The sequence below is a fragment of the Oryzias latipes genome, chromosome 20 (genome assembly GCF_053564925.1).
Source record: "Oryzias latipes strain Hd-rR chromosome 20, Olatipes_Hd-rR_3.1".
NCBI classification, from domain to species: domain Eukaryota; kingdom Metazoa; phylum Chordata; class Actinopteri; order Beloniformes; family Adrianichthyidae; genus Oryzias; species Oryzias latipes.
In genome coordinates this window covers 30,047,237-30,060,640 of record NC_136256.1, presented here as the reverse complement: position 1 = coordinate 30,060,640, position 13,404 = coordinate 30,047,237, and the positions used below count along the sequence as shown (strand labels likewise).

Sequence of the window (13,404 nt, the reverse complement as noted above, 5' to 3'; positions counted from 1 at the left end):
TCTGTGGCGGCGGCAGGTCACAGACGACCTGGTGCTGCCGGTGGATCACGGACCTGGTCTGTGGCGGCGGCAGGTCGGTCTGTGGCGGCCGCAGGTCACAGACGACCTGGTGCTGCCGGTGGATCACGGACCTGGTCTGTGGCGGCGGCAGGTCGGTCTGTGGCGGCGGCAGGTCAGTCTGTGGCGGCGGCAGGTCGGTCTGTGGCGGCGGCAGGTCAGTCAGTGGCGGCCGCAGGTCGGTCTGTGGCGGCCGCAGGTCGGTCTGTGGCGGCCGCAGGTCACAGACGACCTGGTGCTGCCGGTGGATCACGGACCTGGTCTGTGGCGGCGGCAGGTCGGTCTGTGGCGGCCGCAGGTCACAGACGACCTGGTGCTGCCGGTGGATCACGGACCTGGTCTGTGGCGGCGGCAGGTCGGTCTGTGGCGGCGGCAGGTCAGTCTGTGGCGGCGGCAGGTCGGTCTGTGGCGGCGGCAGGTCGGTCTGTGGCGGCGGCAGGTCAGTCTGTGGCGGCGGCAGGTCAGTCAGTGGCGGCCGCAGGTCGGTCTGTGGCGGCCGCAGGTCGGTCTGTGGCGGCCGCAGGTCGGTCTGTGGCGGCCGCAGGTCACAGACGACCTGGTGCTGCCGGTGGATCACGGACCTGGTCTGTGGCGGCGGCAGGTCGGTCTGTGGCGGCGGCAGGTCAGTCTGTGGCGGCGGCAGGTCGGTCTGTGGCGGCGGCAGGTCGGTCTGTGGCGGCGGCAGGTCAGTCTGTGGCGGCGGCAGGTCAGTCAGTGGCGGCCGCAGGTCGGTCTGTGGCGGCCGCAGGTCGGTCTGTGGCGGCCGCAGGTCGGTCTGTGGCGGCCGCAGGTCACAGACGACCTGGTGCTGCCGGTGGATCACGGACCTGGTCTGTGGCGGCGGCAGGTCGGTCTGTGGCGGCTGCAGGTCACAGACGACCTGGTGCTGCCGGTGGATCACGGACCTGGTCTGTGGCGGCGGCAGGTCGGTCTGTGGCGGCCGCAGGTCGGTCTGTGGCGGCGGCAGGTCGGTCTGTGGCGGCGGCAAGTCGGTCTGCGGCGGCCGCAGGTCGGTCTGCGGCGGCCGCAGGTCACAGACGACCTGGTGCTGCCGGTGGATCACGGACTCTTTACATCTGCAGGAAAATTGGCTCTTAATGGAAATCCTGACAGTAGCTGGAGGCCAAGAGGTTCCTTAATCCTTCAGATCCTCTCAGCTTTTTCTCTGTGATAGCTTAACACTGATTTTAGCTCCATATTAAAACGAAGACATTTGTAAATTCTGCTGCAGCTGTTTTTGCTGAGTGCAGCTGTAATGAAGGCGTTGACCCCCACTTATGCTGTAAATCACCCCGTCAAAGCCTCAGAAGATGTCAGGAGGTTCAGGACTGAGACTTCAGCCTCTTCAGATTCTGAACCTGATCTTCCTCAAACACTGTCCTCTGTTTTCTGGCTCCTCTATAGATTTTCATTTTTGAAAACAACATCTACTATCGGTCTGAGGTGAAGAGCCGCTCCATCCGTCTGGTGTCTTCCGGCAAAGAAGGGGTCATCTTCAACGGGCTCAGTGATTGGCTGTATGAAGGTAAGGAGTTTCTATTGGTCAAAGTGATAAAAACATCTTAAAGACTCCAGAAACAGAACTTTTCCTGAAGGTTAAAAGTTGAAGGCGTTTGTGAGAAAAAGGTTTCAGTTTTCAGATGAACCTCATCGGTTTTATGAAAATTCCAAGACCTTATGTGGCTAAAATGGCTGCTGCTGCTGCTGTTGCTGTTACTGCTGCTGCTGTTACTGCTGCTGCTGTTACTGCTGCTGCTGCTGCTGCTGTTACTGCTGCTGCTGCTGCTGTTACTGCTGCTGCTGTTACTGCTGCTGCTGCTGCTGCTGTTACTGCTGCTGCTGCTGCTGCTGCGTGTTTCCAGCCTCTGACGGACTTCCCCGTCTTTGTGATAAACCACATAGAGGACCTGCTGGAGGTGATACAGATGCCGTGAAAACAGAAATGTTCTTTAGGAGAGATGGTCACCGTTTCAGTCCAAGAGAAACCTGCTTTGTCTTTTTAAGAAGCGTCAGAGTTAGATTAACAAATGATAATTGTGAACTATTTTGCATTTGGGAGGAGGGTGCAGTTTGCAAAAGAATGACTCAAGTTCCTAATTTCCCATGGGCCCAAAAAAACCTTTTAATTTTCCTCTGTTTCTGCAGCCTTGAAAATGAAATATTTTTTTATGTGCGACATTTGCATTCATTCATTAATGTAGATGCTCTGTGTGTGTGTGTTTGTGTTTGTGTGTGTGTGTGTGTGTGTGTGTGGGTGTGTGATAGAGATGATGAGCTTCAGCAGCACCTGTCAGAGCTCACCTGGTTGGTGTTTGGTTGGCCTTCAGTAGGCTGGCGTTTGGTTGGTTGCTGTTTGGTTGGTGTTTGGTTGGCGTTTGGTTGGTTGGTGTTTTGTTGGTGTTTGGTTGGCCTTCAGTTGGCTGGCGTTTGGTTGGTTGGTGTTTGGTTGGTGTTTGGTTGGTTGGTGTTTTGTTGGTGTTTGGTTGGCCTTCAGTTGGTTGCCGTTTGGTTGGTTGGTGTTTGGTTGGTGTTTGGTTGGCGTTTGGTTGGTTGGTGTTTTGTTGGTGTTTGGTTGGCCTTCAGTTGGTTGCCGTTTGGTTGGTTGCTGTTTGGTTGGTGTTTGGTTGGCGTTTGGTTGGTGTTTGGTTGGCCTTCGGTTGGTTGGTGTTTGGTTGGTGTTTGGTTGGTGTTTGGTAGGTGTTTGGTTGGTGTTTGGTTGGCCTTCAGTTGGTTGGTGTTTGGTTGGTTGTTGTTTGGTTGGCGTTTGGTTGGTTGGTGTTTTGTTGGCGTTTGGTTGGCCTTCAGTTGGTTGCCGCTGGTTGGTTGCTGTTTGGTTGGTGTTTGGTTGGTTTGTGTTTGGTAGGCCTTTGGTTGGATGGCGTTTGGTTGGTGTTTGGTTGACCTTCAGTTGGTGTTTGGTTGGCATTCAGTTGGTTGGCGTTTAGTTGGTTGCTGTTTGGTTGGTGTTTGGTTGGCGTTTGGTTGGTTCTTTTGTTGGTTTTTGGTTGGCCTTCAGTTGGTTGCCATTTGGTTGGTTGCTGATTGGTTGGTGTTTGGTTGGTGTTTGGTTGGTGTTTGATTGGCCTTCAGTTGGTTGGTGTTTGGTTGATGTTCGGTTGGCGTTTGGTTGGTTGGCGTTTGGTTGGTGTTCGGTTGGCATTTGGTTGGCGTTTGGTTGGTGTTTTGTTGGCGTTTGGTTGGCCTTCGGTTGGTTGGTGTTTGGTTGGTGTTTGGTTGGTGTTTGGTAGGTGTTTGGTTGGTGTTTGGTTGGCCTTCAGTTGGTTGGTGTTTGGTTGGTTGTTGTTTGGTTGGCGTTTGGTTGGTTGGTGTTTTGTTGGCGTTTGGTTGGCCTTCAGTTGGTTGCCGCTGGTTGGTTGCTGTTTGGTTGGTGTTTGGTTGGTTTGTGTTTGGTAGGCCTTTGGTTGGATGGCGTTTGGTTGGTGTTTGGTTGACCTTCAGTTGGTGTTTGGTTGGCATTCAGTTGGTTGGCGTTTAGTTGGTTGCTGTTTGGTTGGTGTTTGGTTGGCGTTTGGTTGGTTCTTTTGTTGGTTTTTGGTTGGCCTTCAGTTGGTTGCCATTTGGTTGGTTGCTGATTGGTTGGTGTTTGGTTGGTGTTTGGTTGGTGTTTGATTGGCCTTCAGTTGGTTGGTGTTTGGTTGATGTTCGGTTGGCGTTTGGTTGGTTGGCGTTTGGTTGGTGTTCGGTTGGCATTTGGTTGGCGTTTGGTTGGTGTTTTGTTGGCGTTTGGTTGGCGTTTGGTTGGTGTTTGGTTGTTTGGTGTTCGGTTGGTTGGTGTTTTGTTGGTTGGTGTTCGGTTGGTGTTTGGTTGGCATTTGGTTGGTGTTCGGTTGGCGTTTGGACGGTTGGTGTTCGGTTGGTGTTTGGCTGGCGTTTGGTTGGTGTTCGGTTGGTGTTTGGTTGGCGTTTGGTTGGTGTTCGGTTGGCGTTTGGTTGGCGTTTGGTTGGTTGGTGTTCGGTTGGTGTTTGGTTGGCGTTTGGTTGGTGTTTGGTTGGTTGGTGTTTGGTTGGCGTTTGGTTGGTGTTCGGTTGACGTTTGGTTGGCGTTTGTTTGGTTGGTGTTCGGTTGGTGTTTGGTTGGCGTTTGGTTGGTTGGTGTTCGGTTGGTGTTTGGTTGGCGTTTGGTTGGTGTTCGGTTGGCGTTTGGTTGGTGTTTGGTTGCTTGGTGTTCTGTTGATGTTTGGTTGGTGTTCGGTTGGTGTTTGGTTCGCGTTTGGTTGGCATTTGGTTGGTGTTCGGTTGGTGTTTGGTTGGTGTTTGGTTGGTGTTTGGTTGGTGTTTGGTTGATGTTCGGTTGGCGTTTGGTTGGTTGGCGTTTGGTTGGTGTTCGGTTGGCATTTGGTTGGCGTTTGGTTGGTGTTTTGTTGGCGTTTGGTTGGCGTTTGGTTGGTGTTTGGTTGTTTGGTGTTCGGTTGGTGTTTTGTTGGTTGGTGTTCGGTTGGTGTTTGGTTGTCGTTTGTTTGGTGTTCGGTTGGCGTTTGGTTGGTTGGTGTTTGGTTGGTGTTTGGCTGGCGTTTGGTTGGTGTTCGGTTGGTGTTTGGTTGGCGTTTGGTTGGTGTTCGGTTGGTGTTTGGTTGGCGTTTGGTTGGTTGGTGTTCGGTTGGTGTTTGGTTGGTGTTTGGTTGGCGTTTGGTTGGTGTTTGGTTGGTTGGTGTTTGGTTGGCGTTTGGTTGGTGTTCGGTTGGTGTTTGGTTGGCGTTTGGTTGGTTGGTGTTTGGTTGGCGTTTGGTTGGCGTTTGGTTGGTTGGTGTTCGGTTGGTGTTTGGTGTTTGGTTGGCGTTTGGTTGGTTGGTGTTCGGTTGGTGTTTGGTTGGCGTTTGGTTGGTGTTCGGTTGGCGTTTGGTTGGTGTTTGGTTGGTTGGTGTTCTGTTGATGTTTGGTTGGTGTTCGGTTGGTGTTCGGTTCGCGTTTGGTTGGCATTTGGTTGGTGTTCGGTTGGCGTTTGGTTGGTGTTTGGTTGGTTGGTGTTTGGTTGGTGTTCGGTTGATGTTCGGTTGGCGTTTGGTCAGCGTTTTGTTGGTGTTTGGTTGGTTGGTGTCTGGTTGGTGTTTGGTTGGCGTTTGGTTGGTGTTTGGTTGGCGTTTGGTTGGTTGTTGTTTTGTTGGTGTTTGGTTTGCCTTCAGTTGGTTGGTGTTTGGTTGCTGTTTGGTTCGCGTTTGGTTGGTGTTTGGTTGGTGTTTGGTTGGCCTTCAGTTGGTGTTTGGTTGGTGTTTGGTTGGCCTTCAGTTTGTTGGTGATGCTTGGTGTTTGGTTGGTTTTTGGTTGGTGTTTGGTTGGTGTTTGGTTGGCCTTCAGTCTGTGTTTGGTTGGCCTTCAGTTGGTTGGCGTTTGGTTGGTTGGTGTTTGGTTGGTGTTAGGTTGGCCTTCAGTTGGTTGGCGTTTGGTTGGTTGCTGTTTGGTTGGTGTTTGGCTGGCGTTTTTGTTTGGTTAGTGTTTTGTTGGTGTTTGGTCGGCCTTCAGTTGGTTGCCGTTTGGTTCGTTGCTGTTTGGTTGGTGTTTGGTTGCCGTTTGGTTGGTTGGTGTTTGGTTGGTGTTTGGTTGGCCTTCAATTGGTGTTTGGTTGGCTTTCAGTTTGTTGGCGTTACGTTACTTGCTGTGTGGTTGGTTGGCGTTTGGTTGGTTAGTGTTTTGTTGGTGTTTGGTTGGCCTTCAGTTGGTTGCCGTTTGGTTGGTTGCTGTTTGGCCCCAGAAATACCACCATCTGACCAGCTGTGGGCGCCCCCTGCTACATCTACTCCCAGTGAAGACTCACTTTCCTTTTCGTCCCCCCCACTTTCACCCATGGCCCTACCTAGCCATTTTGATAGCCTCATTAAGTCAGTAATTAAGATGGCTCCCCTAACACCTGTGAGCCTCACACCACACAGGAGCTCTCCTACCCCTCCAGCGCCCCCTCCTCATCCTTCACCCAAAGTCCCTCCAACACGTCCTTCATCCAAAGCCCCTCCAACACGCCCCCTCCGTCGTTCACCCAAATCCCGTCCAGCTCCCGATCCTCCTGGTCCATCACCCAAACTGCCCTCAACTTGACCTCCCCTGCGCGCCTCTAGACGTGCTATCCCCCAGAGCTAGGATGAAACAGGCCCCCAGTGTCCTAGGAAAGGTTATGTCAAACTGGGGCCCTGTGATGAACAGCTTCCTTCTGGTGCTATACCTGTAGTTGCACCACGTAGAATGCAAAAAAGGGCAGTTGGACTGTCCAATCAAAGAAATCTAGTTGATATCCCCTGCAAGAAGGTTTTGACCAAGGAAACTATTCTCAAACTTGCTGCACTCAATGTCAGATCTTTATGCAACAAATCATTTTTAATCAATAATCTTATCTCTTCTTTTAATCTTGATTTTATGTTATTAACTGAAACATGGCTTGACAAAAACACAGGAAACATAGTTCTAGTCGAATCAACTCCCCCCAACTACAAACATGTATCGGAAATACGAGAAAATAATCTGGATCTGCCCTAAGTTGGCTCAAGTCTTATCTAGAAGACAGGAAATATTTTGTTGAAATTGGGAGTTGTGTCTCAGACTACATGGCCTTGACTTGTGGTGTGCCCCAGGGATCGATCCTGGGACCCCTTCTGTTCAACCTCTACATGCTGCCACTAGGGCAGTTAATACGCAGTAATAACATATCTTATCACAACTATGCAGATGATACTCAGATCTATGTGTCACTGACAACAGGTGAATATTGGCAGGTGGATTCACTCAGCCACTGCCTCCAACAGATCAGTGTGTGGATGCAGAACAACTTTCTCCAGCTAAACTCAAACAAGACCCAAGTTATTATTTTTGGCCCACAGAAACAAAGAGAAAGTGTCAGCAGCTACTTTCATTCTCTGTCTCTCAAACCCTCAAATCAAGTCAGAAATCTAGGGTTAATCATGGACTCTGACCTGAACTTTAACAGCCATATCAAGTCAGTAACATCAGCGGCATTTTACCATCTGAAAAACATTGCCAAAATCAAAAACATAGTGTCAAAGCCAGACCTGGAGATACTTATTCATGCATTTGTCTCCAGTAGGTTAGACTACTGTAACGGCCTGCTCACCGGCCTCTCCAAACGAGCTGTAAAACAGCTTCAGTACATCCAGAATGCTGCTGCTCGAGTCCTGACCAGAACCAAAAAGTATGATCACATTAGTCCTGTGCTCAGGTCTCTGCACTGGCTCCCTGTACCTCAAAGAATAGACTTCAAAGCAGCTCTGCTTGTGTACAAGTCTCTCCATGGCCGAGCACCAAAGTCCATCTCTGACATGTTAGTGCCATATGAACCATCTCGTACTCTGAGGACCTCAGGGGCCGGCCTCCTGTTGATTCCCTCTTCTGTGTTCATGTTCAAATCTAGACTTAAAACATTTCTGTTCAGCCGTGTATATGACTGAAAGGTTTCTTTTAAAGTAAATTTTACGTTGATTATTTCTATGATGTATTGTGATTTTAATGCATTTTTCTGTTTTGTGAAGCACCTTGAATTACTTTGTGTACCAATTGTGCTATACAAATAAACTTGCCTTGCCTTGCCTTGCCTTGCCTTGTTTGGTTGGTGTTTGGTTGACGTTTGGTTGGTTGGTGTTTGGTTGCTGTTTGGTTGGTGTTTGGTTTGCCTTCGGTTGGTTGGTGTTTGGTTGGTGTTTGGTTGGTGTTTGGTTGGCCTTCAGTTGGTGTTTGGTTGGCCTTCAGTTGGTGTTTGGTTGGCCTTCAGTTGGTTGGTGTTTGGTTGGTTGCTGATTGGTTGGCATTTGGTTGGTGTTTGGTTGGTTGGTGTTTTGTTGGTGTTTGGTTGGCCTTCAGTTGGTTGCCATTTGGTTGGTTGCTGTTCGGTTGCTGTTTGGTTGGTTGGTGTTTGGTTGCCGTTTGGTTGGTTGGTGTTTGGTTGGTTGCTGTTTGGTTAGTGTTTGATTGGTGGTTGGTTTGTGTTTGGTTGGTGTTTGGTTGGTGTTTGGTTGGCGTTTGGTTGGCGTTTGGTTGGTGTTTGGTTGGTGTTCCGTTGATGTTCGGTTGGCGTTTGGTCGGCGTTTGTTTGGTGTTTGGTTGGTGTTTGGTTGGCGTTTTGTTGGCGTTTGGTTGGTGTTTGGTTGGTTAGTGTTCGGTTGGCGTTTGGGTGGTGTTCGGTTGATGTTCGGTTGGCGTTTGGTCGGCGTTTGGTTGGTGTTCGGTCGGCGTTTGGTTGGTGTTTGGTTGGTGTTTGGTTGGTGTTTGGTTGGCGTTTGGTTGGCGTTTGGTTGGTTGGTGTTCGGTTGGTGTGGTGCTGATATTATTGGGCCAGTAAAATAATCAAGATTGATGTTCGGTTGGCGTTTGGTTGGCGTTTGGTTGGTGTTCGGTTGGCATTTGTTTGGCGTTTGGTTGGTGTTTGGTTGGATGGTGTTTGGTTGGTTGGTGTTTGGTTGGTTGGTGTTTGGTTGGTTGATGTTCGGTTGGCGTTTGGTTGGTTGGCGTTTGGTTGGTGTTTGGTTGGTGTTTGGTTGGCGTTTGGTTTGTGTTTGGTTGGTTGGTGTTCGGTTGGTGTTTGGTTGGTGTTCGGTTGGCCTTCAGTTGGTGTTTGGTTGGCCTTCAGTTAGTTGGCGTTTGGTTCGTTGCTGTTTGGTTGGTGTTTGGTTGGCCTTCAGTTGGTTGGCGTTTGATTGGTTGGTGTTTGGTTGGTGTTTGGTTGGCGTTTGGTTGTTTAGTGTTTTGTTGGTGTTTGGTTGGCTTTCAGTTGGTTGCCGCTGGTTGGTTGCTGTTTGGTTGGTGTTTGGTTGGCCTTCAGTTTGTTGGTGTTTGGTTGGTGTTTGGTTGGTGGTTGGTTGGCTTTCGGTTGGTTGGCGTTTGGTTGGTGTTTGGTTGGCCTTCAGTTGGTGTTTGGTTGGCCTTCAGTTGGTTAGCGTTTAGTTGGTTGGTGTTTGGTTGGCCTTTGGTTGGTTGTTTTGTTGGTGTTTGGTTGGCCTTCAGTTGGTTGCCATTTGGTTGGTTGCTGATTGGTTGGTGTTTGGTTGGTTGCTGTTTGGTTGGCCTTCAGTTGGTTGCCATTTGGTTGGTTGCTGTTTGGTTTGTGTTTGGTTGGCGTTTGGTTGGTTGGTGTTTGGTTGGTGTTTGGTTGGTGTTTGATTGGCCTTCAGTTGGTTGGTGTTTGGTTGATGTTCTGTTGGCGTTTGGTTGGTGTTCGGTTGGCATTTGGTTGGCGTTTGGTTGGTTGGTGTTTGGTTGGTGTTTGGTTGGCCTTCAGTTGGTGTTTGGTTGGCCTTCAGTTGGTTGGTGTTTGGTTGGTTGCTGATTGGTTGGCATTTGGTTGGTTGGTGTTTTGTTGGCGTTTGGTTGGCGTTTGGTGTGGTGCTGTTATTATTGGGCCAGTAAAATAATCAAGGTTGATGTTCGGTTGGCGTTTGGTTGGTTGGCGTTTGGTTTGTGTTCGGTTGGCATTTGGTTGGCGTTTGGTTGGTGTTTGGTTGGATGGTGTTTGGTTGGATGGTGTTTGGTTGGTTGGTTGGTGTTTGGTTTGTTCGTGTTTGGTTGGCATTTGGTTGTTTGGCGTTTGGTTGGTGTTTGGTTGGCGTTTGGTTGGTGTTTGGTTGGTTGGTGTTCGGTTGGTGTTTGGTTGGTGTTTGGTTGGCCTTCAGTTGGTGTTTGGTTGGCCTTCACTTGGTTGGCGTTTGGTTCGTTGCTGTTTGGTTGGTGTTTGGTTGGCCTTCAGTTGGTTGGCGTTTGATTGGTTGGTGTTTGGTTGGCCTTCAGTTGGTTGGTGTTTGGTTGGTTGCTGATTGGTTGGCATTTGGTTGGTTGGTGTTTTGTTGGTGTTTGGTTGGCTTTCAGTTGGCGTTTGGTTGGTGTTTGGTTGGTGTTCCGTTGATGTTCGGTTGGCGTTTGGTCGGCGTTTGTTTGGTGTTTGGTTGGTGTTTGGTTGGCGTTTTGTTGGCGTTTGGTTGGTGTTTGGTTGGTTATTGTTCGGTTGGCGTTTGGGTGGTGTTCGGTTGATGTTCGGTTGGCGTTTGGTCGGCGTTTGGTTGGTGTTCGGTCGGCGTTTGGTTGGTGTTTGGTTGGTGTTTGGTTGGTGTTTGGTTGGCGTTTGGTTGGCGTTTGGTTGGTTGGTGTTCGGTTGGTGTGGTGCTGATATTATTGGGCCAGTAAAATAATCAAGATTGATGTTCGGTTGGCGTTTGGTTGGCGTTTGGTTGGTGTTCGGTTGGCATTTGTTTGGCGTTTGGTTGGTGTTTGGTTGGATGGTGTTTGGTTGGTTGGTGTTTGGTTGGTTGGTGTTTGGTTGGTTGATGTTCGGTTGGCGTTTGGTTGGTTGGCGTTTGGTTGGTGTTTGGTTGGTGTTTGGTTGGCGTTTGGTTTGTGTTTGGTTGGTTGGTGTTCGGTTGGTGTTTGGTTGGTGTTCGGTTGGCCTTCAGTTGGTGTTTGGTTGGCCTTCAGTTAGTTGGCGTTTGGTTCGTTGCTGTTTGGTTGGTGTTTGGTTGGCCTTCAGTTGGTTGGCGTTTGATTGGTTGGTGTTTGGTTGGTGTTTGGTTGGCGTTTGGTTGTTTAGTGTTTTGTTGGTGTTTGGTTGGCTTTCAGTTGGTTGCCGCTGGTTGGTTGCTGTTTGGTTGGTGTTTGGTTGGCCTTCAGTTTGTTGGTGTTTGGTTGGTGTTTGGTTGGTGGTTGGTTGGCTTTCGGTTGGTTGGCGTTTGGTTGGTGTTTGGTTGGCCTTCAGTTGGTGTTTGGTTGGCCTTCAGTTGGTTAGCGTTTAGTTGGTTGGTGTTTGGTTGGCCTTTGGTTGGTTGTTTTGTTGGTGTTTGGTTGGCCTTCAGTTGGTTGCCATTTGGTTGGTTGCTGATTGGTTGGTGTTTGGTTGGTTGCTGTTTGGTTGGCCTTCAGTTGGTTGCCATTTGGTTGGTTGCTGTTTGGTTTGTGTTTGGTTGGCGTTTGGTTGGTTGGTGTTTGGTTGGTGTTTGGTTGGTGTTTGATTGGCCTTCAGTTGGTTGGTGTTTGGTTGATGTTCTGTTGGCGTTTGGTTGGTGTTCGGTTGGCATTTGGTTGGCGTTTGGTTGGCCTTCAGTTGGTGTTTGGTTGGCCTTCAGTTGGTTGGTGTTTGGTTGGTTGCTGATTGGTTGGCATTTGGTTGGTTGGTGTTTTGTTGGCGTTTGGTTGGCGTTTGGTGTGGTGCTGTTATTATTGGGCCAGTAAAATAATCAAGGTTGATGTTCGGTTGGCGTTTGGTTGGTTGGCGTTTGGTTTGTGTTCGGTTGGCATTTGGTTGGCGTTTGGTTGGTGTTTGGTTGGATGGTGTTTGGTTGGATGGTGTTTGGTTGGTTGGTTGGTGTTTGGTTTGTTCGTGTTTGGTTGGCATTTGGTTGGTTGGCGTTTGGTTGGTGTTTGGTTGGCGTTTGGTTGGTGTTTGGTTGGTTGGTGTTCGGTTGGTGTTTGGTTGGTGTTTGGTTGGCCTTCAGTTGGTGTTTGGTTGGCCTTCACTTGGTTGGCGTTTGGTTCGTTGCTGTTTGGTTGGTGTTTGGTTGGCCTTCAGTTGGTTGGCGTTTGATTGGTTGGTGTTTGGTTGGCCTTCAGTTGGTTGGTGTTTGGTTGGTTGCTGATTGGTTGGCATTTGGTTGGTTGGTGTTTTGTTGGTGTTTGGTTGGCTTTCAGTTGGTTGCCGTTTGGTTGGTTGCTGTACGGTTGCTGTTTGGTTGGTTGGTGTTTGGTTGCCGTTTGGTTGGTTGGTGTTTGGTTGGTTGCTGTTTGGTTGGTGTTTGATTGGTGGTTGGTTTGTGTTTGGTTGCCGTTTGGTTGGCGTTTGGTTGTCGTTTGGTTGGTGTTTGGTTGGTGTTCCGTTGATGTTCGGTTGGCGTTTGGTTGGTGTTCGGTTGATGTTCGGTTGGCGTTTGGTCGGCGTTTGGTTGGTGTTCGGTCGGCGTTCGGTTGGTGTTCGGTTGCTGTTTGGTTCGCGTTTGGTTGGCGTTTGGTTGGTTGGTGTTCGGTTGGTGTGGTGCTGTTATTATTGGGCCAGTAAAATAATCAAGGTTGATGTTCGGTTGGCGTTTGGTTGGTTGGCGTTTGGTTGGTGTTCGGTTGGCATTTGGTTGGCGTTTGGTTGGTGTTTGGTTGGATGGTGTTTGGTTGGTTGGTTGGTGTTTGGTTTGTTGGTGTTTGGTTGGTTTATGTTCGGTTGGCGTTTGGTGTGTTGGCGTTTGGTTGGTGTTTGGTTGGTGTTTGGTTGGTTGGTGTTCGGTTGGTGTTTGGTTGGCCTTCAGTTGGTGTTTGGTTGGCCTTCACTTGGTTGGTGTTTTGTTCGTTGCCATTTGGTCGGCGTTTGGTTGGTGTTTGGTTGGTTAGTGTTCGGTTGGTGTTTGGTTGGCGTTTGGTCGGTGTTTGGTTGGTGTTTGGTTGGTTGGCGTTTGGTCGGTGTTTGGTTGGTGTTTGGTTGGTTAGTGTTCGGTTGGTGTTTGGTTGGCGTTTGGTGGGCGTTTGGTTGGTGTTCGGTCGGCATTTTGTTGGTGTTCGGTTGGCGTTTGGTCGGCGTTTGGTTGGTGTTCGGTTGGTTGGTGTTCGGTTGGTGTGGTGCTTTTATTATTGGGCCAGTTAAATAATCAAGTGGAAATGAAATCTGTGTCCAAACCAACAAGTAAACTTGAATGAATGTCAAATCCATTCACGCGTTAGTTTCCTAAAGTTCACCACTGTTGTTTTTCCACATCCAAAGGGAACATTCTAGAACATTCTAGACACTGGATGGTCACATGACTTTATTCAAAGGACTGGAATGATGGACTGATCCGTGTTCATGACATCACGTCTGTTGTCCGCTATGATTGGTTGGTTTACCTTGTAGGAAAATGATTCTACTGAATATAAATCCAGATGGTATTTTCCAATATCGATTATCGATTAATCTAATTTTGAAACGATTTGATGATGGTTTAAATCCATTGGATTAACAACTTGTCTCAGATTAATCTGGGAATAGAAATCGATTCATCGACTGAGCTGATTCAGCTTTACATCCATATTTCTGATAAAGCCAGATCGAATGGTGTGACGGAAGCAAAAACGTGAAGAAGGTCAGACTTTAATCAGACTATGGCTCTTTCTAAGTTTGCTCCTGCAGGAGCTCTGCCCCCCCCCCCTTTAAACATTGATGGGAGCAGGTTGTGACTCCTGGAGGATCAGTCCTGGAGCTGAACCATCAGCTCCTGCATGAAACATGAACAAACATCCACCTTTATTACATTTCAGATCCCTGTTTTTGCTCACCTAGAACCTGTTTGTTGAGGATTCTGTTTCTCCAACAGAATCAAAGCGTCTTTCCTGTTCTGCTCCTGTGTTCGTTTTGAAAATCACGTCATTTTTCCTTCGTCTGAGTCTTCTGAG

The 13,404-nt window shown here is 49.1% G+C and overlaps 1 protein-coding gene across 8 annotated transcripts in view; it reads left to right on the top strand.

Moving 5' to 3' along the window:
• dpp6a (dipeptidyl-peptidase 6a) overlaps window positions 1-13,404 on the top strand; it is a 230,067-nt gene that overhangs the window by 200,683 nt on the left and 15,980 nt on the right. For all 8 annotated transcript variants that reach the window (XM_023950258.2, XM_023950259.2, XM_078938700.1 and 5 more), the window contains exon 8: window positions 1,462-1,582. In XM_023950258.2, the coding sequence (XP_023806026.1) occupies window positions 1,462-1,582 (121 nt within the window). The remainder of the gene's footprint in view (window positions 1-1,461; window positions 1,583-13,404) is intronic.